Source organism: Dreissena polymorpha, chromosome 4 (genome assembly GCF_020536995.1).
Source record: "Dreissena polymorpha isolate Duluth1 chromosome 4, UMN_Dpol_1.0, whole genome shotgun sequence".
In the NCBI taxonomy this organism is placed as follows: Eukaryota; Metazoa; Mollusca; class Bivalvia; order Myida; family Dreissenidae; genus Dreissena; species Dreissena polymorpha.
The window spans coordinates 45,928,276-45,955,209 of record NC_068358.1 but is presented as its reverse complement, the minus strand read 5'-3'; the positions used below and the strand labels follow the sequence as shown (position 1 = coordinate 45,955,209).

At 35.2% G+C, this 26,934-nt stretch overlaps 1 protein-coding gene across 1 annotated transcript; it reads right to left on the bottom strand.

The window, feature by feature from the left end:
• Window positions 1–557: 557 nt before the first annotated feature.
• Window positions 558–26,322, bottom strand: LOC127877906 (Na(+)/H(+) exchanger protein 7-like). Its single transcript, XM_052424225.1, has 24 exons — window positions 26,178–26,322; window positions 24,420–24,790; window positions 20,678–20,719; window positions 19,834–19,902; window positions 17,321–17,402; window positions 16,712–16,739; window positions 15,249–15,358; window positions 14,835–14,910; window positions 14,344–14,414; window positions 13,912–14,023; window positions 12,937–13,018; window positions 12,310–12,405; window positions 11,611–11,732; window positions 11,406–11,488; window positions 10,885–11,013; window positions 10,363–10,455; window positions 9,196–9,264; window positions 8,247–8,356; window positions 7,062–7,121; window positions 6,344–6,420; window positions 5,539–5,642; window positions 4,287–4,301; window positions 3,330–3,530; window positions 558–2,158 (listed from the first exon to the last, which is right to left on the bottom strand). The coding sequence occupies exons 1-24, from the start codon at window positions 26,199–26,201 to the stop codon at window positions 2,060–2,062; spliced, it is 2,325 nt and encodes a 774-aa protein (XP_052280185.1). The 5' UTR covers window positions 26,202–26,322; the 3' UTR covers window positions 558–2,059.
• Window positions 26,323–26,934: the final 612 nt, after the last annotated feature.

Genomic DNA, 26,934 nt, shown 5'->3' with positions numbered 1-26,934 from the left:
TGCATTACAATATTATACATCTTAATACACGGTATCTAGTGACGCAACCAAAGGGAAGCACATGATAATATATGAGTCTTAAGTATGTTCGTTATGTGTTTCAATACCACTACTGTATCAGAGTCTAAGTAATCTACATGAGACAAAAGATGCGAAATATTTTAATGAATGTTCCTTATATAACAAGTATACTATGTATCTCTGTCAAGCATCCAAAATTATTCTATATTTTGTGGACCGAAAATGGATGCTATATTGAGACACGTCATAAATCTATATTTAAGTCTCACAGTCAGTTTGTTTAACGAACACTTAGTTTAAAAAAATAAAACGGATATCCGCATCTGTGTTAACAAAGGATGGTAACATAATACAATAACGATGCATTTCCTGCGTGTATCAGTTACATCCTGTATTTCAGCCAAGGTGGCAAGGTCGTACTAGTTCGTTAGGGATATACTATTGCTGTCCTGTATGTGTCAAGTTGACAGTATGTTCAAATCACGCAGTTTAAAAGGTCCACAATATATACTAGAAATAAACCAGTAAACCAGTCGCGCAACTGTGCTTTTTATTATATATAATCTGTTATCTACTTTGGCGTGCTTTACTCATGCAGACAACTAAGAGAAATCTTAACGTTGTTTGATTAATCCTATAAGACAAACGAATGCACGTACACTGTGCACCAACTATACATATCGGAAAAAACATAAATGTTAAATAAATGTAACTGACATTCACAACCGCCATCAGCATCAGTTATTAATACCTGTGTAGTATCGGTAATTTACATTTCCAAAAGTGTTTTGAAATAAAACTGACCATTTTATGAGAAGCATTTATTCAAGCTACAAACGTTCCATACAATAACACAACAAACAGTTAAGTTATGTTTTGCAAATAAAATATTAACATCATTTAATAACACTAGATTTGAGCAGATTGATTTCCGAATATAACAATATGTACAAGCATATCACAACACATCACAAGTTTGTCTTGAATATGTCATATATAGTTATTAGCAATGTAAATAAACCATAATATACAAACATCACAAACATAATAATAATTGATATACAACCATGGTACGAAATGTATACTTAATATATTGTATTAAAGTAGACAAAATGTAAGTCTTAACCGTCGTCGTAATCGATCAGCTGTCGTTCCTCATACAACGGAGCATTAAGAAACCCTTTCACGTATTTCTGTTTTGCTTTTACCTTTTTTATGAATACATGTTATTGCCGTTAATATTGATTGGTTTACCAAGGACTAGACCGTTCTTTTAATGACATAGCAAATTGTTTTATAAATATTTGTCTGTAATGTACACATGAATGATTTAATACTTTTTGTTTGTACATACAGTCTCCAGTTAAACAGCCTGATACTTTACCAGACAGAAAACAGTAATTTATTAACTTAAATAAGTTCGGATGACGTACACTTCGCATATTTGTTTATGGAAACTCATAGGGTAAATATATTATAAATTATATATATATATATATTGTAAACAATTTTAAATGACGTGTCAATACGTTAAATCATTATTCACAATAGTTGAATTTATGTGAAGGGTTATTGTAAAAAAAATAACAAATACAGTTTTGCGTAAGTTATAAAAAAAGTTATCCTTCGTGAATATTACTTCATAAAGATTCAACTTAAATAGAGCTATAAATTATTGACACACAGGCGGTCACACATATCACAATACAGTTTGAACAAACTTTTGAAGTAAACATGAATACGTTCAGTCTACAAATATATTCTGCAATAATTGACCTGAAATCCCGGACACCGAGTGTAGACTATAAGTCACAAAACACTTTTTATATAGTGCTCAATCATTTCTTTTGATTTCTAGATCCACCGTTTGAAACACACTTAAACCGTTATTGGAGAAAACATGATGAATCACGTATATTCAACTTGGTTCCTACACAAAAAACAACCGAGTGTTAGTATTACCTAAATTGTAACTATTACAATTTATGGCTTACATGGTACGTTCACCATCTATAGTTCGAAAGTCACTTTTTTCTATTTATAGTTCAAATACTACTTTGCCGTTGGAGTCATAGCCCTTGTTGTAATAGCCATCGGTTCCCTTGGTTTCATCTTCATGCGTAACTCTAAGCTTCGCCTGTAACGTGAATGAGAGCATCTGAGCCAGTGACAGTCAAAATATTAAATGAAAGAAAGGAAATGGCCTATTCGCAGTTTGATAAATTGAAACAAGAAATATCTTTTAAAAAGATATACGGCGTTGATCACAACGTCGTTAGTGTTGGTGAAATATAAAGAGTTATATCAATAAGATCCATGTTAGCGAATGCATATACCTGCAAAGTTGTTAGATGCATCACACGCAAATCAATTCTATAGATACAAAACAGAAATACAACAGAAGAATGTAAATGAAAACATAGATTGCACATTTTCTATTGCGAACAGTTTCAGGCCTACTGTCAGAAAAAAGTATTCAAATTTCATGGGGCGCTTATAAATGTCAGCTATGGCGAAACGCTGGGTTAAACAGCCAGGCCAAAAATACATCAGTAAATATAGGCAAACTGCAGAGGTGAATATGTGCAGGGGGGTTGTGTAAGGCGCTTCAAGTCAAGTAGCGGCGTAAACAACATTGAAGAAATCAAAAGATATAGTATATTATTCTCAGGATGAAGACACATCATAGTAATGCTCGATTGGACATTGTCGCCTCGGGTACTACGTACATGTACCCCGGGTACTCTTAAGTATACTTACATGTACCCCGGGTACGGTAAATATACTAAAACGTACCCGGGAATTTTAACGTTAATTCGGTCGTTGTCGGCTATATTTTTTAATTAATTATGTTCACATTTATGTCAAGTTTCTGTTATGATCTCTGTATTATCGACACTCATACTAAAAAGCATGTTGATGCAGTTTTTTTAAAGAGAAGTTTGTTAATGATAAACAATATCGTTGTTCGGTTATCGGTAGCACGTTTTACGACATCGGATTTTGGGCGGGAATACAACGCGGGTACATCGACCGGGTACGTCTAAGTATATTTACCGTACCCGTGGTACATGTAAGCATACTTAATAGTACCCTGGATACATTTAAGTAGTACCCGTGCCGACAATGACCAATCGAGCCATAGTAATAGAGATCGCGACAAGAAGTTCTGAATAAAGTAGTGCATCGAAACGGTAATAATGCAAGAAGTTGAACATAATGATCTTAACAAATCTCACATCTCTTTGGTCTCTGTGAAGATAACAAGCATACATATGAGACAAATTTTAACCTAAGTGCTAACATACCTGACTTGATGTCCTTTCTTCTAGGGCATTGCTGTCGTCGATGTTGAAGGAGAAGCTTATGGGAATCGCCGCCTTTGATCCTTCCGACGCGCTATGCTTGCGCATATCTTGCAACGCCTTGTTCTTTTTGTGCTTCTTGCGCAGAAAGCTAATCATGCTGGAGCGGCCACTGCTCGACGTCGCGAGGTTCTTATCGTGAACCTGTTGTTAATTTAAAAATTGACTTAAAGTACTGCGGCCACTATTTATTATTTAACAATTAATAAATTAGAGCAAATTAGATCTTTTGCTATACAAGTAACTCAATTAGTATGAATTTAGTATTAACACAATATTCTTGTTTTTATAAAGACAGTTGCTACTAAAGTTTCATTATATTGCAAAACATGAACAAAATGTCAGAATACCAGCAAATATAATATGTATTTTTAAATGGTCTAAATACAAAGTATACTATAGAAAAGAAAGCATCCATGGTTGTGGCGATACAATTGGAATAATCTCGTGTATTTAAATGTGTAATAGTTTCCAAAACTTGCGGAGATTAAGCGGTCCATCGCGAAAAACTGTTATATTTTTAAGAATATAATAAACTTGTTCAAGATACACCCATATCGGTTAATTATATATTATACGTTTTTGGCCAACCCATTTAGTGTGAATATACAATTTACGTATGTTCACCATTCTAATTGCATATATGTTCATGCGATTACAATTAGTATGTCCATTGCTGAAAAGGTGAAAATGAACGTGCAACTTTGAGATGTTAGTAAAACATGCAAGTTCAAGATGTAAGATGCTTGAAAATAGTTGTAAGAAGTAAAAAATAGTTAAATGTTTCAACACGAGATGCTTTTGGTTGCCTTTCACACATGCTACACATTTAGTTACACGCTATATATATGTGTTAGTGAAGTTATGCACACTTATGATATATGATACTTAGCAAATTACATCTTGGTGCATCTGCTGTAAAGAATACAAAACAACAAAACATAAGAGAGTAAATCAACGTAGCATATCTTAGTGGAGCATGGCAATGTGTAATAAAATGACGATAAAAACACTGAACTAAAGTTAAAAATACTTTACAAAAGGTTTCACTCATTTTCAATCGTGAAATTCCATGACGAAAACACAGTGAATACTTATATTATAACGAAGCACATTTAGTTTGGAATTGTATTAAGTTTTCTTTAAAGGATGCAATCAAGGAAAAAAAATGACGAACATATCTTGCAAACAACAACAAAATACTGTATATTGCAAAAATATTCATATAATGATAACGAAACGAAGTAGCAAATATTGCCTCATATCTCTATAAAACGCCATTATCATTATACCTGAAGCAAATTTTGCTACATTACTCTCTTAAACGCCATTATCATAACACCTGTAGCATCTTACACACGACGGCGCGAATAAGTAAAATAAAAAAGTAACAAAAACATGGCGAAAGAACTTTCGGTTTACCAAATATAATAAGGCCATCTTTTCATGTGTTGAATGTAAACATAACATAAAAAATAACACTTTTTTCTTTTCATAACATGATCATAGATCATGTTCGCCATTCGTGAGCAGTTTTTCTTACAGCCAGTATTGATATCTATTCGTTTTAAGGATTGTTTGTTTCCATTATCCGGGCCTTCCGTTATTGTTGTGCCGACCTTAACTTTGTTGTTGTTATTGTTTGATATTCCAGGTTTGGTTTTCGATAAGTTTTGCTAACTAAAGTGAAATAGCTATTAGTTTTGTGATCAATTTTCGCTACATTTGACGTCTCTTATTATAATTAACTAAAATGGTTGGGGAAAATAGTTTGTGTTTTATAATAGATGTCCGCCTGTCATTGAATGTTTTTCCGCCGGACACTGCACTATTGTCAATTGGTTATCGCAAAAACTTAACTTTGTTTAAGGTTTCTAATTTGTTTACAGGATCTACCCGCTCACAGACGGTAGTAATGTGTTATGTAACAAAATATGATATCAGAGAAGAAAGATTTTAAAAATGAAGTGATATTCGACAACTTAAAAACAAATTCGCCATAAAAAACAGCACAATAATATACGCAGCGTTTAATTTCTTTAAATGTTTTATAAAATCAACTTTAAAGTCATAACACGGTATCTTCCATGTGTAAAACCAGCGCTTGATGAGGTATTGCACTAAGAGCAGTACTTAGGAGAAAAAAACTTACGTTCCGAACGGAATCGAGCGTCGTCGAAAAGAATTGTAAGTTGTCGACCCCGTGTCGCCTGTTCTCCTCTTGCATCTCTTGTTCTCGTCTTACGACGGTCTCGTCTGAAATAGATTTAATTCCCCAGTCCACAAATTCTTTAAAACAACTCACAAACGTTTGTGCTGATTTTGACGAGTATCTCTCTGACAAGAATATAAAAAATACGCATTACTATATGTCGCAAAATGAAGATTTGGCAAATATTCAATACATCGTTTTATACACGCGATTTGTATAGGCAATCAGGCTATTCTAGAATGCAATGATTTAGCCACGTCGTGCGAAACTGGGCATCATTTTACATGCGAATTCAATCGTTCGGGTCAGTGGCTGCCATGTCCTCTATGATATCACGCGAGGTTTTGTGGTCTTAAAAGAGGATATAACTAATCCTCATCGGAATGTTCAGATGCAGAAGCGTGTCGGGAGCTAGACCGTTCGTACATGTCCTCGCGACTTTTTTCGTACGACGCGGCTAAAACTACTTTCGATGGACAGAGACGTTAATATTAATTGTTTTTAACAATAATGTATTCAGACAAGTTTGTAGTGTCGATTTTATTTTGAGCAACGCAATATAATAAAATGTACATTTTTATCAATATGTTACTGATAACATACGGATGATTACTGAAATTATTAATATGCTTTTACCATACACTAGCAATACATACTGGTTCGTAACATTAACGCTCCAACGAAAATCGAATCCTATATTTGAAATGAACATGTGCCATACGATATAAGAAAACGGGCGACTTACGCAGATTTTCAGAGGACCCTGACTCCGATGAGCTGTGTGCAAGCTTATCCAGGGCAATTTCGCTGTCCAAGTGACGGCTGTAACACAAATCGGCCTCGCTATTGAAAAGCCGGGCTTAATGCGTATGCGTAAAGTGTCGTCTCAGATGCGCCGGTGCAGTCCACACAGGCTCATCAGGGACGACACTTCCGAATAAATTACATTTTCGCTTAGAAGATTCTTCCTTAAACCGAAAAATAACATTAGCGCGGAAAGTATCGTCCCTGACAAGCATGTGTGTACTGCACAGGCTTATCTGTGACGACACTTTTCGCACATACATTAAGCCCCGTTTTTCCAGAAAACCGTTTCACGGCACAAATGAAATAACACTATTTAGAGTTTTTGACAATTACTGCGAACGATTTGCAGTTTTGTAATTGTTAAATATATTCAATATAATGTTATTTTCACTTACAGCTCATGTTATACAATGTTTATGTGTTTTTCTTTTACTTTTAGTTCGTGTGTCAATTTAAATCGGTGCGTGATAATTCATTGATTCGCAAATGAAATTTTCAGTCATCGCAGTTTCATATATTTTGTGCATAGGTTTTAATTTGTGTAGTCCTTTAGCTTCCGGTAAGACGTATGAATTTGATAACCTGCAAGTGTTTCTCAGAATTGAATGACAGTTAATTGATTTATTTTTCGTAAAGTTGATACCATGGTAACTTACATTGCTGTCTTCACTCGCGGCAGTTTGGCTCCACTCAACTGCAGATTCTTGTAGTGTTCTCTAAAATATATCATACCATATGTATACTGTTACAGATGTATTATTTGTATGATTATTTACTACCTATTAAGTTTTGACACAATTTTCGACAATCGTTGCAATCAAACTAATACATGTGTGTCGGAGGCAGTGAAAGCGACCCGTGCGCCTCGCCCCCACCCCTCTAAACCCGCCCCCTCCCACCCCGCCCCCTTTGAATTTTCCAGCATGCGGTATTTCAAATACTCATCCTGCATCTTCACACGATGATACTCGCTTCATCACTTACTATCGGTACTCGTAATAGTGAGAACGACCAGCACGCTATGTTAAATAATCGTCCTCATAATACTTACTTCACACCAAACTTTCGTTACACAATACTTACTTCATCACTAAACTCCCGTTACACAATACTTACTTCATCACTAATTCTCGTTAAACAAAACTTATTTCCTCACTAAACTTTCGTTACACAATACTTATTTCAATATTTAACTCGTGCTACACACTTTTTTCTTCACCACTTAACTTTCGTTGCTAACTACTTATTTCATCGCTTAACTCGCGTTACACAATACGTACATCTTCACTTTACTCTCGATACACAATATTAACTTCATCACTAAACTCTCGTTACACAATGCTTACTGCATCACTTAACTCTCGTTACACAATACTTACTTCATCACTAAACTCTCGTTACAGCATACTTACTTCATCGCTAGCGTCTCTTTACACAATACTTACTTCATCACTTATCTTTCGTGACACAATACTTACCTCACCACTACACTATCGTTACACTATGCTTACTTTATTTCTTAACTCTTGTTACACAATACTTATTTCATCACTAGACTCTCGTTAAATAATGCTTACTCAATCACTAAACTCTCGTAACACAATACTTACTTCATCACTAATAACACGTTACGCAATACTTTCCTCATCACTAAACTCTCGTTACACAATACCTACCTCATCACTAAACTCTCGTTACACAATACTTACTTCATCACTAATAACACGTTACGCAATACTTTCCTCATCACTAAACTCTCGTTACACAATACCTACTTCATCGCTAAACTCTCGTTACACAATACTTAATTCATCACTAAAATCTCGTTACACAATACTTACTTCATCACGAGCGTCTCGTAATACAGCGAGAAACTATCAAGCTTCGTGGTAGTAGCACTTCGCACAAGCCTCGGTCGTACAACTGCATCGTCTATTTGGTATATTTTGTTCTGGAGATATCATGAAGACATAATATAGATGTTTAAGGCATACTAGTAGAGTATTGTGGTTTTATTTCAGCATCACAGTGTATTTGAGTCGCGTTCTGAGAAAACTGGGCATAATGCATGTGCGTTAAGTGTCGTCCCAGATTAGCCTGTGCAGTCCGCACAGGTTAATCAGGGACGACACTTTCCGCTTTTATGACATTTTTCGTTTAAAAGAAGTCTCTTCTTAGCAAAAATCCCATTTGGGCGGGAAGTGTCGTCCCTGGTTAGCCTGTGCGGACTGCACAGGCTAATCTGGGACGACACTTTACGCACATGCGTTATGCCCAGTTTTCTCAGAACGCGACTCATATAGTCAGTACAGAAACGTTACCGATTTCGAAGCAATTCAGTGCAGTAATATCGCATACACGTCATATAGAAATTCGGGAGATTATTACAGTACATTTGTTAAGACAATGCAGTTCTGAGCGACTTGCATAAAACTATACGCACATTACAGTGGTTTTGAAGATGCAACGCAGTTCAGAGCTAAAACTGAAGCTCTACATTGAAATTCACAGACATTTTAGAGTGGTTCTGTAGAGAAATGTTGCGATATTGCAGATGTACAAAATAGCAATCGAATACAAATTGCTGTGTCATTGTATATATGACATACACTACCATTGAATTAAGTTATTTTTTGTAAAGTTCACGTTGTTTTTATATGAGTAAAATTATATAAAAGTCTAAAAGTTTAATTGTATGTTTTATATGAGTGGATATTCAACTGGACTTCAGAATTTTTATATAATTTTAGTACATACTTGGTTGGGATTCAAATGGACTACATATCTTACCTTAATACGATATTGACCTGTAGTGTATCCCACGATGTCCTCAATAGCCTTACACATGTGATCAAACACCTAATGACGACATAAACAAATCAGGGGAAATAACATTACATGTTAGGCACACTATAATCTGCACTTTTCGTATTTATATGTTTTGCTTAGCACATCTTTGATAACGTTTCTAACATTTTACGGAGCGTAAGCTTAAGCAATTTCTATTTTAAAATAGGATTATTGAAATACTTAATAGCGTTATATTAAACAAATAGGTTCGTATTGGCTATCGAGCCCTTTGCCAAGAATGTCGTTCATTTTGTTATGCAGTAAACATCAGAGCATGACCATTAGCTTGTCGCGCAAGACAGGGTCATTTCACTCAACAGAAGCGACACAGTGAACAAGTGAGGCGTGTATTTAACCCATTTATGCCTAGTGAACTCTCCCATCCTTCTAAATTCGATCAATTTATTTCCAAAATTAGGGATGTCAAGTATATTCATTTCTATATTTAGAATATTTCTTGCAGAAATTCCTTTAAGCAAAAAGCGCAGACCCTGATGAGACGCCGCATCATGCGGCGTCTCATCTGGGTCTACGCTGTTTGCCAAGGCCTTTTTTTCTAGACACTAGGCATAAATGGGTTAACAAACAGTTGCATGCTGAATCTAATATATTTACAAGCTGTGTTTGGCCAGCATTTTAAGAGTTGACCTTAAAGCATGATTTTAACAACTGAGCTGGGACACATGCATTGCACGCAACTCGTTTTATCAGACCGTGAACATTTGGGGTAATTATGAAATTATCCGATGAGCTGCAGTCTGAACAAGTTTTATCCTTCATTAATTGACTGTTCACCTCTAAGTTTGACCGTGACCTCTGAGACAGAGACATGAATAATTCGACACGCTATTTACACGTGCGAAAATTTTAGGCAAGTTATTTTTAATTGCGTAATGAACGATGGAGTTACAATCCGGTCGAGATGTGTTTGACTAACTTGACTTTTGACCCTTGAGTGTGACTTTTACCTTTGAGCCACGGACATGGGTCTTAAACGTGAAACGCCGTCCCAACATGGAGAACTTTATAGTAAGAACATGACACCTCTTTAATAACAGTCTGCACAATGATAATATTAAGATAATACTGTGACAATGTTCAACGTACATGCTGAGACAGTTCTTCGGTTATGCGCATTTCCTTGCTGGTCTCCGCCATGGCGATACGCAATTTTTTCGTGAGCCATTTGATGGTCCCACCCTGAAATCAGTCAGATTATAAGTATCAGGATGGTGATGATGATTAAGACGATTATGATGATAATGATGATGATGATGATGATGATGATGATGATGATGATGATATTATTATTATTATTATTATTATTATTATTATTATTATTGTTGTCATTTTTATTATAATAATAATAATTATTATTATTATTACAATCATCATAATTCTTATTATTAAAATTATTACAATTATGACGATGCCGATCATGCAAATTATGACGACGCTGTTTCGGCTGATCATGATGATGAGGCGGAGGAGGATGAAAATGGTGCGTATAATGAAGCGAAGGAGTGGAAGAAGATGAGGATGCTGAACCTTTGGACGAAGAAAGGTGGCAAAGCAGGACCAAATTAAGACACGTATGATAACTATGATAATACTGAAAAGTCTGCTGACCTGAACGAACACGGTGAAGAAAATCACGAACAACGTAGCTGTAACGAACAATTTTTTCGCTGGAATCGCAGTCTCACTGATTGAAGCGGCTAGGGAAAAGGCTATGCCCCCACGCAGTCCGCCGTAGCTCTAAAAACATGAAAAAATGGAGTGCAGATGGAGGAGCATGTATTCGCATTAGTTTGTGTTTGCATGTGCGGATTCAAACTTTAAATTTAAGTATACCAGTTCTGATATTATAATTTTTAGAAGTAATAGTAAAAGTAAAATATTAATAGAAGCTGAGTAGAAGTATCAGTAGTAGTAGTAGTAGTAGTAGTAGTAGTAGTAGTAGTAGTAGTAGTAGTAGTAGTAGTAGTAGTAGTAGTAGTAGTAGAAGAAGAAGAAGAAGAAGAAGAAGAAGAAGAAGAAGAAGAAGATTAAGAAGAAGAAGAAGAAGAAGGAGAAGGAGAAGAAGAAAAGGAAGAAGAAGAAGTAAAAGAAGAAGTTGTACTCACTGTAGTATTAATACTTATACATACTATCATAAACATTTCCATGTAACTAATTTTCCGGACCCGAGTAGTTGCATAACGATTGACGAGAAGGGACAAGACGTAGGTTACTAAAAATAAATAAATAATTATGTATTGCATTTTTATGTTTGACAAATTATCATCGAAATTTGCATAATTTAATTCAAAGATGAAGATGAAAATAATAAAGGACCAGAGCATATCCACTCACCTACGAATCTATACACGACACACAAAAATGTGGCCCATAGAATGAACCCTGTTTGCCAGTCGTGGTCTTGATCCACGGTAACCAAACCGATAAACATGAAGATAATGATCTCGCAAAGATTCCTGCAAAATATGATAGACGGTTGATAAGTCATTCATTAAAAAAGTAGCGACAGTTTAGATTTTTCTTAAGACATACATATAAACATAGGAAAAACTGAAATAATTACCTGAGCGGAAAAGTTATTTTGTGTTAAAATTGGCTACACGGACTCTGATAAATGAAAATTTTAATGCGCGAAAAAGCATAATTGTTTTTATAAACGTAATCATTTTTAAGAAGATTTTAAACTGAGAAGTATGCTTCGATAGTACATGGATCGAACACAGGTATTGGGCGCGGGGCCAAGTCACTTTAACACTATCAATATGTCATAAAACAACTTTTTTCATAAAAAAATCTGATATAATATATATATATATATATATATATATATATATATATATATATATATATATATATATATATATATATATATTATATATTATATCTGATTTTTTATTATTTTATATTATATATTATATCTGATTTTTTTTGATTTATTTATGAAAAAAAGTTGTTTTATGACATATTGATAGTGTTAATGTGACTTGACCACGCGCCCAATTCCTGTGGGATCGAAATGCGAAGCAAACTTACGCCATCACTTTCGAGATGAATTGGATCGCCTTTTTGGACTTCTTGGTCACGTTGTGGAAAGAATAGTGTACTAAGACTACACCGGCCACAATAATACTGAAATCATATCAAACTATAGTTAGTGTTAACCCATGTATGCCTAGTGGACTCTCCCATCCTTCAAAATTGGATCAATTGTTTTCCAAATTTATGGATGTCTAGATTATTTATTTCTATATTTAGAATATTTCTTACAGAAATCCCTTTAAGCAAATAGAGCAGACCCTGCGGCGTCTCATCTGGGTCTACGTTTTGCCAATGCCTTTTTTCAAGACGCTAGGCATAAATAGGTTAACGTATAGGAAACGACAAATACAAAGATATTACAGTAAGGGAAGGGAAGTAACCGCTTCAAATAGTATGGCGCTTTCAGTACATTGTAAGAACCAGACGACAACGCCCGAAGGGTTCTTTCGCGAAAAAACAAATCCAAATCTTTATCACGAATTCGTCTCTGAATGTCTGAACATGTTTTGCCTTATAAAATATAATACTTAAATGATTATTTCAGAAGACATGTCAAATTATAGCATGTTATGACACATTCATTCATAGTAGCAATAATATTTAAACAGTACATGTGATTACCTGATGATTCCGGAAAATTGGAACATTTCGGAAAGCAGGTACGACACGTAAGCAAACCCGAACACTATCATGGGTTCAACAACTGAAAAAAACAGAAAATCAAATGAGTCGCGTTCTGTGAAAACTGGGCATAATGCATGTGCGTAAAGTGTCGTCCCAGATTAGCCTGTGCAGTCCGCACAGGCTAATCAGGGACGACACTTTCCGCCAAAATTTGATTTTTGCAAAGAAGGGACTTCATTTAAACGAAAAATGTAATAAAAGCGTAAAGTGTCGTCCCTGATTAGCCTGTGCGGACTTCACAGGCTTATCTGGGACAACACTTTACGCACATGCATTGTGCCCAATTTTCTCAGAACGCGGCTCCAATAGTAAATCAACTGGCAAAGAAACGTCGGAATTATTTTATTCAGTGATCTCTACTTTTTGCGCACGTTATAGCTTTAACTTGGTCACGCGATGAGTGAAGTAGGTACGCGACAACTATGACATGCGCACGCGATAGCTACATGTATGACGCACGCGATAGCTATAACGTGCGCACGCGATAGCTATTACGCGCGTTTGCGATAGCTATTACGTGTTTACACTTATACTAATCAGATATGCCATTAAAATATACCAATTTGCTGAGTGCGCATGTAACCAAAAGGATGACATTTTGAAAAGTTTGAACGTCAGATTCTCAGACTAATATGATTCTCTTACAATACAATAAACAGATTTTCTGACAATAAACTGGACTTATTAAATCCATTCAAGTCTACAAGAATTTTCGTGAACTATAGTATGGCTTACGGAGCGCGATATTAAACAAGAAAAATATATATGTATTGACCATGCAGCAACTATATAACGTTTCATGATTGAATTGCTGTGTAAACCAATACAACTTTAGAATCAATGTCAGTAGATATCTTCCGGAATAACTTCTGCGACAAAAAGGTCAGCAATTATCGCTTGAAATAATCTTACCTTTGACGGATCTAGTGAACTTTGTTAAGAAAGAACCAATCAGTCCGCAGACGAGACCGATACATGTGGCCACCGTACAGACGATGCAGAACTTGGCCACGCCCATAAAACACTGAAAAGAGTAATTAATATTCACGAATTAAGTTTCATTAGTCACGTGATTATACATTCAAAACGGAACAGACCATACAAACAATTTGATATTGTTGACATATTGCTTACATGAATGGCCAACTGATTACACCTTCTTATATGTACATTGACAATATCTTTTATGTAAAATCAATTTCCCGATAATGAAATTTCAAAATTATGTATAAGTAGTCTTCATAATTGTTCTACATTTGCTTCAGAATGTTGTATACATGTTCCGTCCGTGAACCCACTGCAACAGTAATGACTGACAACTCTGAACGGAGATTTCTTACTCACCTGACCAACCGTGATAGTTTCGAACCCGTTAAAGACCTGCATCACGTTATACATCACGACCGTCACACCGTCTGAAACATGGAATGGCATGGCAATTATAAATGTATTTACTTTAACAGCATTTGATGGAATCTCATCAAGTATAAAATATGATTTCGTACATTAGGGCCAACACAGACAAAAAATGTTATTGAAAAGTTACTCCACTTTAACCCATTTATGCCTAGTGGACTCTCCCATTCTTTTAAATTGGATCAATTTATCTCCAAAATTAGGGATGTCTAGTATATTTATTTCTATATTGAGAAAATTTCTTACAGAAATTCCTTTAAGCAAACAGTTCAGACCCTGATGAACGCCGCATCATGCGGCGTCCCAACTGGGTCTACGCTGTTTGACAAGGCCTTTTTTCTAGACGCTAGGCATAATGGGTTAAGTTCGTTTGGAGAGATACCGGCCGGTCTCGCATCGTGTTTCATCTGTCTACATACCGTTCAACAGGGACTCTCCAAAGACGAGGAAATAGAGCGTGTGGTTCACCCCTACCTCCTGGAATACTGCGAGCACCTGAATTATACACGCAGAAAATACTTTTCATAAGCATACAAAAACATAGATCGATCCTAACCATTTGTTAACGGTTGTTTGTCTAGTGGTTTGAAGTATTAGACAGTGGCGCATGTATCTCAACATTCACATATGAATGCGAAAAAGAAACACAAAATTAGAACAGTCCTATATAATTTTCATAACAAATTACAATTTAAGTCGATCAGATCTTAATTTGAAGCTGCATAAAGGACGCTCAAAAGAGCTATGAGAGAGGATCAATTGTACTGTATCTGAACGATAAATGGCGAATCATATACCACTGTTTGACACTCCTGTTTCGAACTGCAACTTACCGCCACGGGGTCGACGGCAACAATCAAAGAGCTGAACACGAGAACCTGAACGAACGTGAAATTGATATCCTCCATGGCGCCAACTAGGAAGAGACCCCATAGCGTCAGACCTGAATATTCACATAACTACAGTACATTAATACACATGAATGTTCTACCAGTGATCTGAAAACATATATGCATGCACGTTCAGTTTGGATGTGAAAGTAATACGTTTAACAATAACCAGCGTTAGGCAGTTTTAACGCTTAAATACAAAGTAAGCAAAAAACATATCAAGCGGCGTGATAATTGGTGTTTTATAGCTACATCGTAAAAATATGAAGCCACCGTGCAATTAATCTTCCATCACTATATAACACAAATATAAAACGCCACATTGTAACAAACACACTACCGCACTAATGAAAACCTTATTTAGCTTAATCTACGGCTTCATAGTTAACGTCATTGCAAAGACAAATTCTGCTGATATAACTAAAAAAAACTGCCTCATGAAAAAATATGTATACCGCTTTAACCAAAAACATGCCTCATTTAAAATAAAAATCTATCACTGCAACACAAAAAAAAATATGTTCAATTGCAAAAGATTATACAGTTAGAGCAGCCTCATTACAAAAATAAAGCTGCATCGCAAATAAAGTATGTTCATAGCAAACCAAATTTACCGTTTAAGCACAAACATAGTGTGCCTAAGTGCAAATAAACCTCTGCCACTACGGCGCGATTGGTCATTATCGGCTCGGGTACTACTTACATGCACCCCGGGTACTGCTAAGTATACTTAAATGTATCCCGGGTACGGAAAATATACTTAAACTTACCCGGGAATTCCAATGCGAAATTTGTCTTTGTCGATTGTTGTTTGTTTTTTTTTCAAATTAACTTTGTTCATATGTATGCCAATTTTCTGTAAAATGGTCTCTATATCATAGAAACTCCTCAAAAAAGCATATCGAGGCACGTCATGTTAAAAGAGAATTATGTTTCGTATCCCGTGGCGCGTTTTACGACATCCAACATTGGACGGGAAAAAAACAACTCGGGTACAGTCTTAAATGGCCGGGTATGTGTTGGTATATTTACCGCAACAGGGGTACATTTAAGTATAATTATGAGTACCCGGCGTATATGTAAGTAGTACCCGAGCCGACAATGAACAATCGAGCATCACTACAACTCTAGTATTTTTAGATCACATGGCGCAAAAACATGTAAAAATTCAATGCAACGATATGTCTTAAAATAAACCTAAATTACTTCCTAAATACAAGTCAATAAGCCAAAATATTTACAGCACTACTCTGTAAGAAAACAACATTTGAATGTTTCAACATTACTTGAGTTAGCTAAATTATTTATTTAATAACATGATTTTATCACTGCCTTTTCGACATCTTTGAAAAGTATAGTTTTTACATTTATAAAATGTAATTTAATGTCTGAAGACCAACACTTACCTATGAGGAAGCAATTGAAAATTGTCCCCTAGAAAAAAGGAATAGCCTTGTTATTTATGCTTATCATACGGGTTCAGTTAAATTAATTGTAAAAGAAAGATTTATACGACCCAATGCATCACATGAACGGACAAAGTGCACGTGTCTTTATAGTCATCATCATCATCATCATCATCATCATCATCATCATCATCATCACAACCATACCATCATCATCATCATCATCATCATCATCATCATCATCATCATCATCATCATTATATCGTCATCATCACCATCACCATCATCATCATCATCATCATCATCATCATCATAAACACCACCATCAGCAGCAGCAGCATCATTTTCTTCATCAACTTCTTCACCATCTTCATCATCATCAGCAGCAGAATTATCTTCTTATTCTTAATCGTCATCATCAACAACATCAGAATATCCATCATATATCATCATCATCAACATCTTCTTCGTCCCTTTCCCTTTTCTTGTCTCTATTATTATTACCCCTCACATTAATAACAAAATCTTCATCATCAGCGCAATTGTTTTACTTTTATAAAAGCATCATCATCATTTCAATAGCATCATCCTTAATATTAACGTACTTACCCATACGGCAAACAGCAAGACGCCACCAATGTTGTCGACAAACGTTCGATCATACAAACTAAATGCTGACTCCAATATAATTCTGCAAAAGAAAAAAAATACATATAGGAGAAACACATAGGTGCAAAAATGCAATTATTGTAATGAACATTGTACATTAATTTAAATCATCATTTTAATTATTTTTCATCAAATTTACGAGTTCGTTTCTAAAAAAAATACATCCGTTGTCATTATTATTTTAATAATGTAAATTAAAAAAACGTCATTCCTTACGATATATATTGTGCATAAATTGTTGCTACTATGATATATATGGAATGACGATTAACTGATTTTTAAACGGGTTTTTATTTTCTTGTTATTGCCGGTGTATTGTAGGATGTGGCGTGATAAGTTCAACAAGATCATCACATCTATTATATACGTTATACCACCCGGTGAAATCCAGTATTTACTAAATACCACCCATTCATAGCCCATAATGGTCCAAATTTCACTTGCTTTATCGGGAAAATTCAGTTTACATAAGACGACACGATCAAAATAATATTCATGGGTGCTGCCACGCAATCATAACCATTTATATGAATTAATGCCTAACTACACGTTCATAAAATTAAAATTCAATAACCGTTTATTTCAACTTACTATGCGTAGACACTCTCAAACAATATTTACAGTTTAATGGCCTTCAAAAAGTATAAGGAAAATTTCGTATTCATATGCACGACAACAACATGCACGGTTAAAGGTACATAACGTTTAAAACGCAAACTTAATTTAATAAAGAAAACAAAGTATACTGTGCAAAATAGTTTAGGTACTGTTGATATATACTAGTAGTTTACGAAGGTCTCGAATCGCCACCATTTCGAAAGTGTCTTGTTAGTTTCCGCTAATTTAAGACGTTTATACCAACAATTCTCCGATAAATGCCTACAATCTGTAGTTTTAACAATTTATCTAGTAAATAGGCGCATACTTCGTCATATATCCAGAACAACGACCCCTTGAAATGTTACATGTTGCGTGATTGAAAAAATATCATGTATATACGTCTATACGTCATGTCTATACTTAATTCTGAGCGACTTAATGTGAAGTTCTTCTAGTGTAAACGTCTTAACCGAGGGGAAACCATTCGAAACACATGTGTCAGAGTAAAGCTTCCTCAAGGTTCAAATTGTAAGAAAATATAATATAACTATGTATTTTATCCGTCTCGCAAAAAATATTTACAAACGATGCGATTTAAAGTATTTAGCGCTTTATGAATACAAAAAAATTTACTTTTATATCGAACCGTTTTCAAAAAATAGATATACAAATATTCAAAACACAGATGGAAATATTAGAGACAAAAAAGGTGTACGGTAATTTAGAGACACTCTAAAATAGTGCATGTATAATCGGATACGGGTATTCGATGTTTGTAGCGTCAAACGAACGAATAATAGCACGAGCTTGTAAAATACCAGCCCGTTTGGTATAAATTACCTTTACATACGTTTCGTTTTAAATTGTTTGGTGAAACCATCGTCTATTACCGGTATACATACTTATTTACCCAATGACGCAAATGTAATGGCCATTAAAGTGGCCTTTTCACAGATTTTGGCATATTTTGAAGTTTGTCATTAAACGCTTTATATTGATAAATGTAAACATTGGATATTAAAAGCTCCAGTAAAAAAAATCAAGAATAAAATTTAAAAAAGAAAAAAAAGTAGCCGGTACCAGGGCTCGAACCAGTGACCCCCAGAGTCCTGGAGTTAGTCTGAATTAAAAACTCATTTGCTCTCACGGCTATTCCGCCGGGTTTACACAGTTTAAGTATTTTATAACTTATATAAGCAATCTTCGTGGTTTCGTAAATTTAAACGACAACAACAGAACTCTCCAAATTATTCAATCGTTTCGCGTTGCAACGCTTTATAATTTTTAGGTTTTCAAATCGTCAAAAGATACATATAATGGCTATATTGGACTATGGTAAATGTTCAGTAATACTGTTACCTTACAAATAGCTAACTAAAACGAAAATTTGCGAATCTGAAACAACTTTTTTCAATTTTGTCAATTTACCAAACCGTGAAAAGATCCCTTTAAGGCATTCGTCTATTGGGTTGTATGACATTTATCTGTAAAAACGCGTGATCAAAGCGTTATCCGATAGCCGCAACAGGGCAGCCTTCTGGTAAAATAGAATCGGTAAACAAACTGACCGATATTTAGTCATTTATTATGAATGAAAACCCGCATGTTATAAAATTTAGATACCGAAAATAAGTTATTTTGGTTAAAAACAGGCGATGTACGCAAATTCAAAGTGTCCGAAAACTTAGTAATCACGATACTATCGTACTTTTGGCATTACGGACAAAATACGTAACTCGTACAACGACGTTACTTCCTCGCCAGTACGACTCTTTGTCGTGTTAAAAATTCTCCCATGCTTAAAAAATGGCCAGGCGTGAAAATATCGTCTAAATGGTCGAAGTCGTACTTACGGTGGAAGTAAATACAAGAAGAACTCGTGTGGCGCATACAGCGTTATCTTGTCTGATGTGTTTGTAAACCTGAAAAAAAAATAGACTCAATCACCGTCATATTACCGCTCGATTGGTCATTGACGACTCGGTTACTACTTAAATGTAACCCGGGTACTCTTAAGTATACTTAAATGTACACCGGGTACGGAAAATATGCTAACGAGAACCATGCCAATTTAGACTGTACCCGAGTTTTATTCCCGCCCAAAATCCGAGGTCGTTAAACGCGCTACGGAATACGGAACACAATTCTCATTAAAAAGAAAACGTCATCCACATACTTTTTGAGCAGGAGTTTAGATTATAGATAATATTTAGAGGCCATTATACAGCATATTGACATAAATATAAACATAGCTAATTTCAAAAAGATAGCCGACAACGACCAATTTAGCAATAAAATGCCCATGTATCTCAGTTTATTTTCCGTACCCTGGTTGCATTTAAGTAAACTAATTATCACGTCCTTATTAGCTTATTTAGAACAGCCCTTTACCAAAATGCTGCACGCATTAACAGTTTATAGGCCCCTCTATTCTTAATGTTTCCTATCCCGCTGTGTGAAAAGTAGTCCACGTGACGAAACTTCAATATTTACTTATCGGTATAAACCGCTTTTACCATGTTGGGTACAAAGGTGAAACTTAAGATAGTACCCTAATAAGGGAAATAAGCAAAAGTTTTAAACTTATTGTTAGTATTTCGTTACTTGCAGGCAGTTAAAGCAGTCAAAGCCAGCCAAGCTGTATTCGCCCTGCATAAGAATGCTGATCTTAAACTAAACTATTCAATTACAGCTTACCTCAGTATGATACCGAATATGACGCCGATCATTATAAGAACACTGAAACAGAAAAATAATACCTCTTCTAAGTTGTCATTAATCGGTTTTGTAGGTAGCACATGTTTATAATATGTTTGCTTTTTTGAATGTCAGTTAACATAGAAGCTAAATACATCGATAGTTACTGACAAAATTCGTAGCCGTGCATAACAGGTTAACAACTACATGTCCATATTTCTCAATGATATCAATTTTCGATGCATCACCGCGGCCGTAAACTATTTAAAACTTGATATGCGATGAAGAATTTATTTGAACAAGAACATTAATAACTAGGTATTTAGAACATTGATTATTGTGTTTATGATGTAAAATCAAAAAAAGAGCACGAGTGGAATTTTAATCTGCAACTTTTAAAAATAATATCATTATTTCGTTTTGATAACGTCATATTTTGATCATGCTTTTTAGGTGTACCGGTACATGTTAGGAAAACATGTTTGCTGTTTTAGGAAAATCGGTAAAAAATGAGCGTGAACCAGGGTCGGAAATGGCTTCGAAAAGAATATTTAAATTGAGTTCGTGCGATGTAACCCTTAGGTTTTTTTTCATACCCTAAATTTTGTGTACTAAAATTAGAATTAAGACGGCCATTTTCTTACTTTAGTATCACGTGTTCGTGATTCCATTTTTTTATTTGACCTTTTCACGGAAACGTTCACTATAATCTCGACAGTTGTCTTTTACCGGTCTAAACGGACAGTACTAACTGGCAAGCTAATTATTGAAACTTATAAATGAAACTAACAAAAATTATTATTTTAAGATATTTCTAGTTGTGAAATTAAGTTGACTAACTTATAAATACGCTGGTTTGATAGGCATTAGATGTTAATAGGTTTCTAAAGAATTAGAGGTAAAAAAGGTACTTCTTTATTGTTTATTTAATGGTTATCTTTATATATTCAACTAAAATTGAATAACATCGGTTCAATGCACCTGTATTAAACAATGATTAATGGTAAGGAAGAATCATTCAAATCCGTTTTGGGCGTTTTTTATTTAAACATTTATATACTAATTGATAAATGCAAATATCATAACACAAATGTATAATTATAGTAAATAGGAATGTTATTTTGAGACACTATTTATTAACACGTTCAAAAATTTATTTAAATGTAATGGTTTTCCGACTGCGATAAGGTCATGAAAACCTGTCCCCCCTGAAATACAAATATGCATGGATTCAAGAGCGGATTATGGTGTATTTTATTATTTATTGCGCGTTATTATTCAGACGACATCATAGTAAAGCCAACTTAAGTAAAACTATTTTGTAACATTGTCAGAGGGGGTAATAACTTGATAGTCAAGATGGCGACGTTCATGCCGAGGTAGGTATTTTCGCCGTTTTGTACCCTTCATTACTTGTAATTGTTGTTTAAATGCCGCAACTTTCCAGCCGTTCTGGAAAAAACTAGTATTGTTCGTTGTATGGCTATCTAAGTAGAATAAAAAACATTTTGGTAAGATTTTCGAATACATTCATTAACCCATTCATGCCTAGCGTCCTGAAAAAAGGACATTGCAAACAGCGTAGACCCAGATGAGACGCCGCATAATTCGGCGTCTCATCTGGGTCTGCGCTGTTTGCTTAAATGAATTTCTTTATGAAATATTCTAAATATAGAAATAAATATACTTGACACCCCTAATTTTGGAAATAAATTTATCCAATTTTGAAGGATGGGAGAGTCCACTGGGTTTAAATGGGTTAATAAAGTCTCACGTTGATCAATGCATCGTTTTTATGACGCGCCACCAGATTTAAGATACGCACAAGCGTCTTTCCCTGAGGGGCTTCTAGGTAAGATAGTGAAAGCACGCGGTTTTATCAAGAATCTCTTGCCCATTTATCCGTGTAGAAAAGGCTTCTACATAAAATATATATCCAGAGGGGGTCATCACGAGAAGATCAAGACGGCGATGTCCACGCCGAAACAGGTATTTTCCGCCGTTTTAAGCCCTTTATTACATTTTTACTATTTAAATGGCGTTCACTTTCCGGTCATATCAGCAATCAAGTGGGTAGCGATCATTTTGTATTAATATTTTCTTTATATCTCACATTTACTCGCTAAATGTCTGTAATTGTGTGATCCATATGATCAGGTGGACTTTAACGTTTAATGTTCATTAACTGTGAAGGATCTTGAGCAAAATGGGCAAATAAATCCATCTTTTTGTTAAGGACTTTGAGGCCATAGGACCAGCAGTTTGTGGTTATAGGGTCTTTATGAAGCCTTATTTGTTATATGTTTCTGAAATTCGTTTAGAAATAGATAACTTATTTGTTAAAAATAGTTTACAAAATAAAAATAACCAGTTATACCATTTTGATTTCTGTTTAGTATTGATGCAGATTAGAGAAGACCTAGTTTTATTAATCAGTGTCTGTTGTACAATGCACTATTAGCACGTTTAGAGCAATGCTGGGCCTCTGTTATTGTTGATTTTACATTCTATAAATTTGTTGTTGCATATTTTAAGAAAGTGTGTGCGCGCATTCAATTGTCGGGTTACACCGTATAAAATAGTGTATTTCCGTGACTGATCGTAAAAGGTGGTTATTGAAAAACGGTAGTCGGGAATTCATGTATGTTATATCATATTCATGTCCATCAGTCAATGAGTATGGTCAATGAAAGTGAAATTTCATATAAAAATGCTTTATAACTTCAGTCGTCTAAATACAGATAAAAAAGTCACCAGACTGCAGGATTTTACGTTCTGCGTACGGGCCTGGACATGAAGTGCGAGTAGTACAACGCGGTCCGAAAGTGCGAGTAGTTGAACGTAATCTTGCAAAGACTGGTTAAGGCGTTATACAAATACGTGCGAATATGGGGAGCACGATCCGGAAGAGCGAGTAGTTGAACGTAATATTGGCAAGACTCGTAGTAGCGTTATGAAATTAGGTGCGAGTAGTAGAGCACGTTCCGAAAGAGCGAGTAGTTGAACGTAATATTGGCAAGACTTGTAGAGGCATTATGACATGAAGTGCGAGTAGTAGAATGCGGTCCGAAAGAGCCAGTAGTTGAACGTGATCTAGCCAAGACTCGTAGAGGCGTTATGACATGAAGTGGGAGTAGAATAACGTGGTACGTAAGTGCGAGTAGTTGAACGTCATCTTGCCAAGACTGGTACAGGCGTTATACACATACAAGAGATCAAAATGAAACAACTAAATACAGCCATTAGATTATTTACAAAGATAAGTAACATAACTATAGTATATATATATATATACATATTTGTTAATTCCTAAGGAAAATAATTAAATTGAAAGGAGATGTCCCTTTTCTCAGTGTAATTTATTCGCAAAGGATATGTCTTAAAACGAAAACGAAAATAAATACATAGTATGCGAATATACTTAATATAAGTCACAAAGTTTGCCTTCCATGGAAAACTGCTATATAGTGTTTAGAAGCATTATGACATGAAGTGCGAGTAGTAAAACGCGGTCCAAAATAGCGAGTAGTCGAACGTTATATTACCAAGACTCGTAGAAGCGTTTTGACATAAAGTGCATATTTGTACGTAATCTAGACAGGAATCGTAGAAGCATTATGACATGAAGTGCGAGTAGTTGATCGCGGTCCAAAAAAGCGAGTAGTTCAACGTTATCTTGCCAAGACTCGTAGAAGCGTTTTGAAAGCGGTCAGAAAGAGCTAGTAGTAGAAGGCGAACTTACCAGGACTCGGGGACTTTAGATGACAGGAAGTGCGAGTAATGGAACCCGATCTTGCTTAGGCCGGCGATGATGACAACGAGTGTAAACACAAGCGGGGCCTTCACGTGCTCCCAGTGGACTTGAACCAGCTCATAGGTTGAGGAGTGATGGCTCGCTTCCGGCTCCTTGGGGGTTGCAGAGGCGTCTGTCTGGTTGATATGCGCCGGTTCAACAGGCAGATTTGAACTGGCGTGGTTAGTAACATCTGATGATGTTGGGTTTGTCACATTAGACAGCGAGGTCATGGCGGCAATCGTTGACTGATGAGATCCCCGAAAGTGAACGACGATCAGCAGTAAACAAGAAAGTTGCCATGTTGCTGACATGCGCATCTGAAAATGGTGGAAAGAACCAATATATTTTAAATCCCCGTCCGCTAAATAATAAATGCAGTTGAATGAGCACACACAAATATTCTTATATAAACCTGTATCGGAACGTTTTAATCACTGCCTACAGGCTACTAAGGGTATCACGTTTACAGATTTTTCTAAACGTTTAAACGAAATGAAATAAACGAAACGATAACGTTTAAACGGTATCCATACGTCCGTTTTAAAAGCATCAGTGCCATCACATTTCCAAACTGAAAGTTGTGATTATTTCATAGTTCATAACCCATTCGCACAATGACGTCATATTAAAACCAACTGTTCTCGTCGTTGTCTAACCATTGGGTTACGCGTTTTCTACTTACATGCCGTTATATTTTGCAACAAAGATGAATTAATATTTAACCCACATTTCGTCAATAAGAGTACACCGGTGTTATTTTTTTGTATTGTTTTACTTTACAAGATGTACATCAAAACGAGTATCTGTTCATTAAATCAAAAATGAATGCCGATGAATAAACGGCGGGAAATATTCCTCATGCACTTCATGCCGACGCGCGTTGAATGTTCAAGACGATTAGGGGCATGATCATTCAAGAAATAGCGGGAAACTTTTCCCGAGCACTTCGTGCCGATGCGGGTTAAATATTTAAGACGTCTAGGTCGTACAGGTGTATTGTTATGTCTACGGTACTGTGAATAAGGGCCATCTGGCGCACGTGATACAAATACGAGTCTTTTTCAGCAGCTTTTAATGAGTTTTGCAACATCGTAATGTAATGAACTAAAATGGATTCTGTTGACATTGACTGTCGTTTAAACGTTTACTGTTTTTGTAAACGTTTTTGAGCAAAACACGAAACGCCATCGTTTAAACGTTTAAACGTGATACCCTTACAGGCTACCATTTTCTTTTAAGAAAAAAAATACGAGTCAATTTTTTTTTTAACTTCTCGTTAAACACGCACTGAAAATACGCAATGCATCCTTATAGCATACAATTTGCAAAACAAGTTCTATCAATGTCAATACTTTTAAAATGTTCTTTTCTAAACAGTATGCTTGTTTTTTTATAAATATATATCACTATTAATTTAATGATTTGTTTTAAAAGTATAACACACGTTTAATGTTTTCCTATAATAAAAATTATGACTGAACTGATTGATATTAAAGATATCAATAAATCGAGTTGCTAGGGTACCTTCCTATAATTGTCATGTAACGATGGAAGTCCCTGTTTTTTAAATAATTATTTTGCACTCTTTATGAAAATACACAACGTATTTATTTAAATGTATCCTTTGTGTTAAAAGTGTTTTCATTTACTATAAACCTCAATTAGACTCGATCTGTACTTAACAGTATATATATATACACAAACCTTTTTCCGACAAAGTATCTCCATTTCTGTCTGATATAAATCTTAAATAATATTTTTTATTATTTAATATATTGGTATAGCCCTTTATAATGTCGCGAAAACAAGCGCTGGTATGTATAATATCGCCGTGCGAGGTACACATCACTAGAGGCAATCGTACTGTGACCAATATCTACATCCTCTGGGATATATTATTGCGATGACCAAACGATATCTAACCGGTTCGTCGCAGGTATGAGCGGTCAGTAAGACCGGTGTGTACACAATGGCGGAATAAAGGAAACGATACTATAGATTTAAAGAGCGGTTTTAAGCAGGTTACCATATAAACCGCCAGTATACAATGTATATCCGGTGACAAAGCGGTACACTTTGGAATTTGTATAAACTCTTAACGATTACATTATTATAATAACATAGTGTCAGCATAAAAAAGTTGTTTCAGATTCGCAAATTTTCGTATAATTAATGATATTTGTGAGGAAATAGTATTACTTAACATTTACCATGCTCTAAAATATCCATTATATGCATCTTTTGACTATTTGAAAACCTGACAATTATAAAGCGTTGCAACACAAAACAATTAAATAATTTGGAAAGTTCTGTTGTTGTCGTTATAGTTTGTGAACTACAAGGATTGCTTTTATAAGTAAAAATTAAAGCGCTGAAGGCACTGAAGATGTTCGCTATTGCATAATTTAACAGGCAATTCATTTTTCAAAATCATTCGCAAGTTTGAAATGAACACACGCCA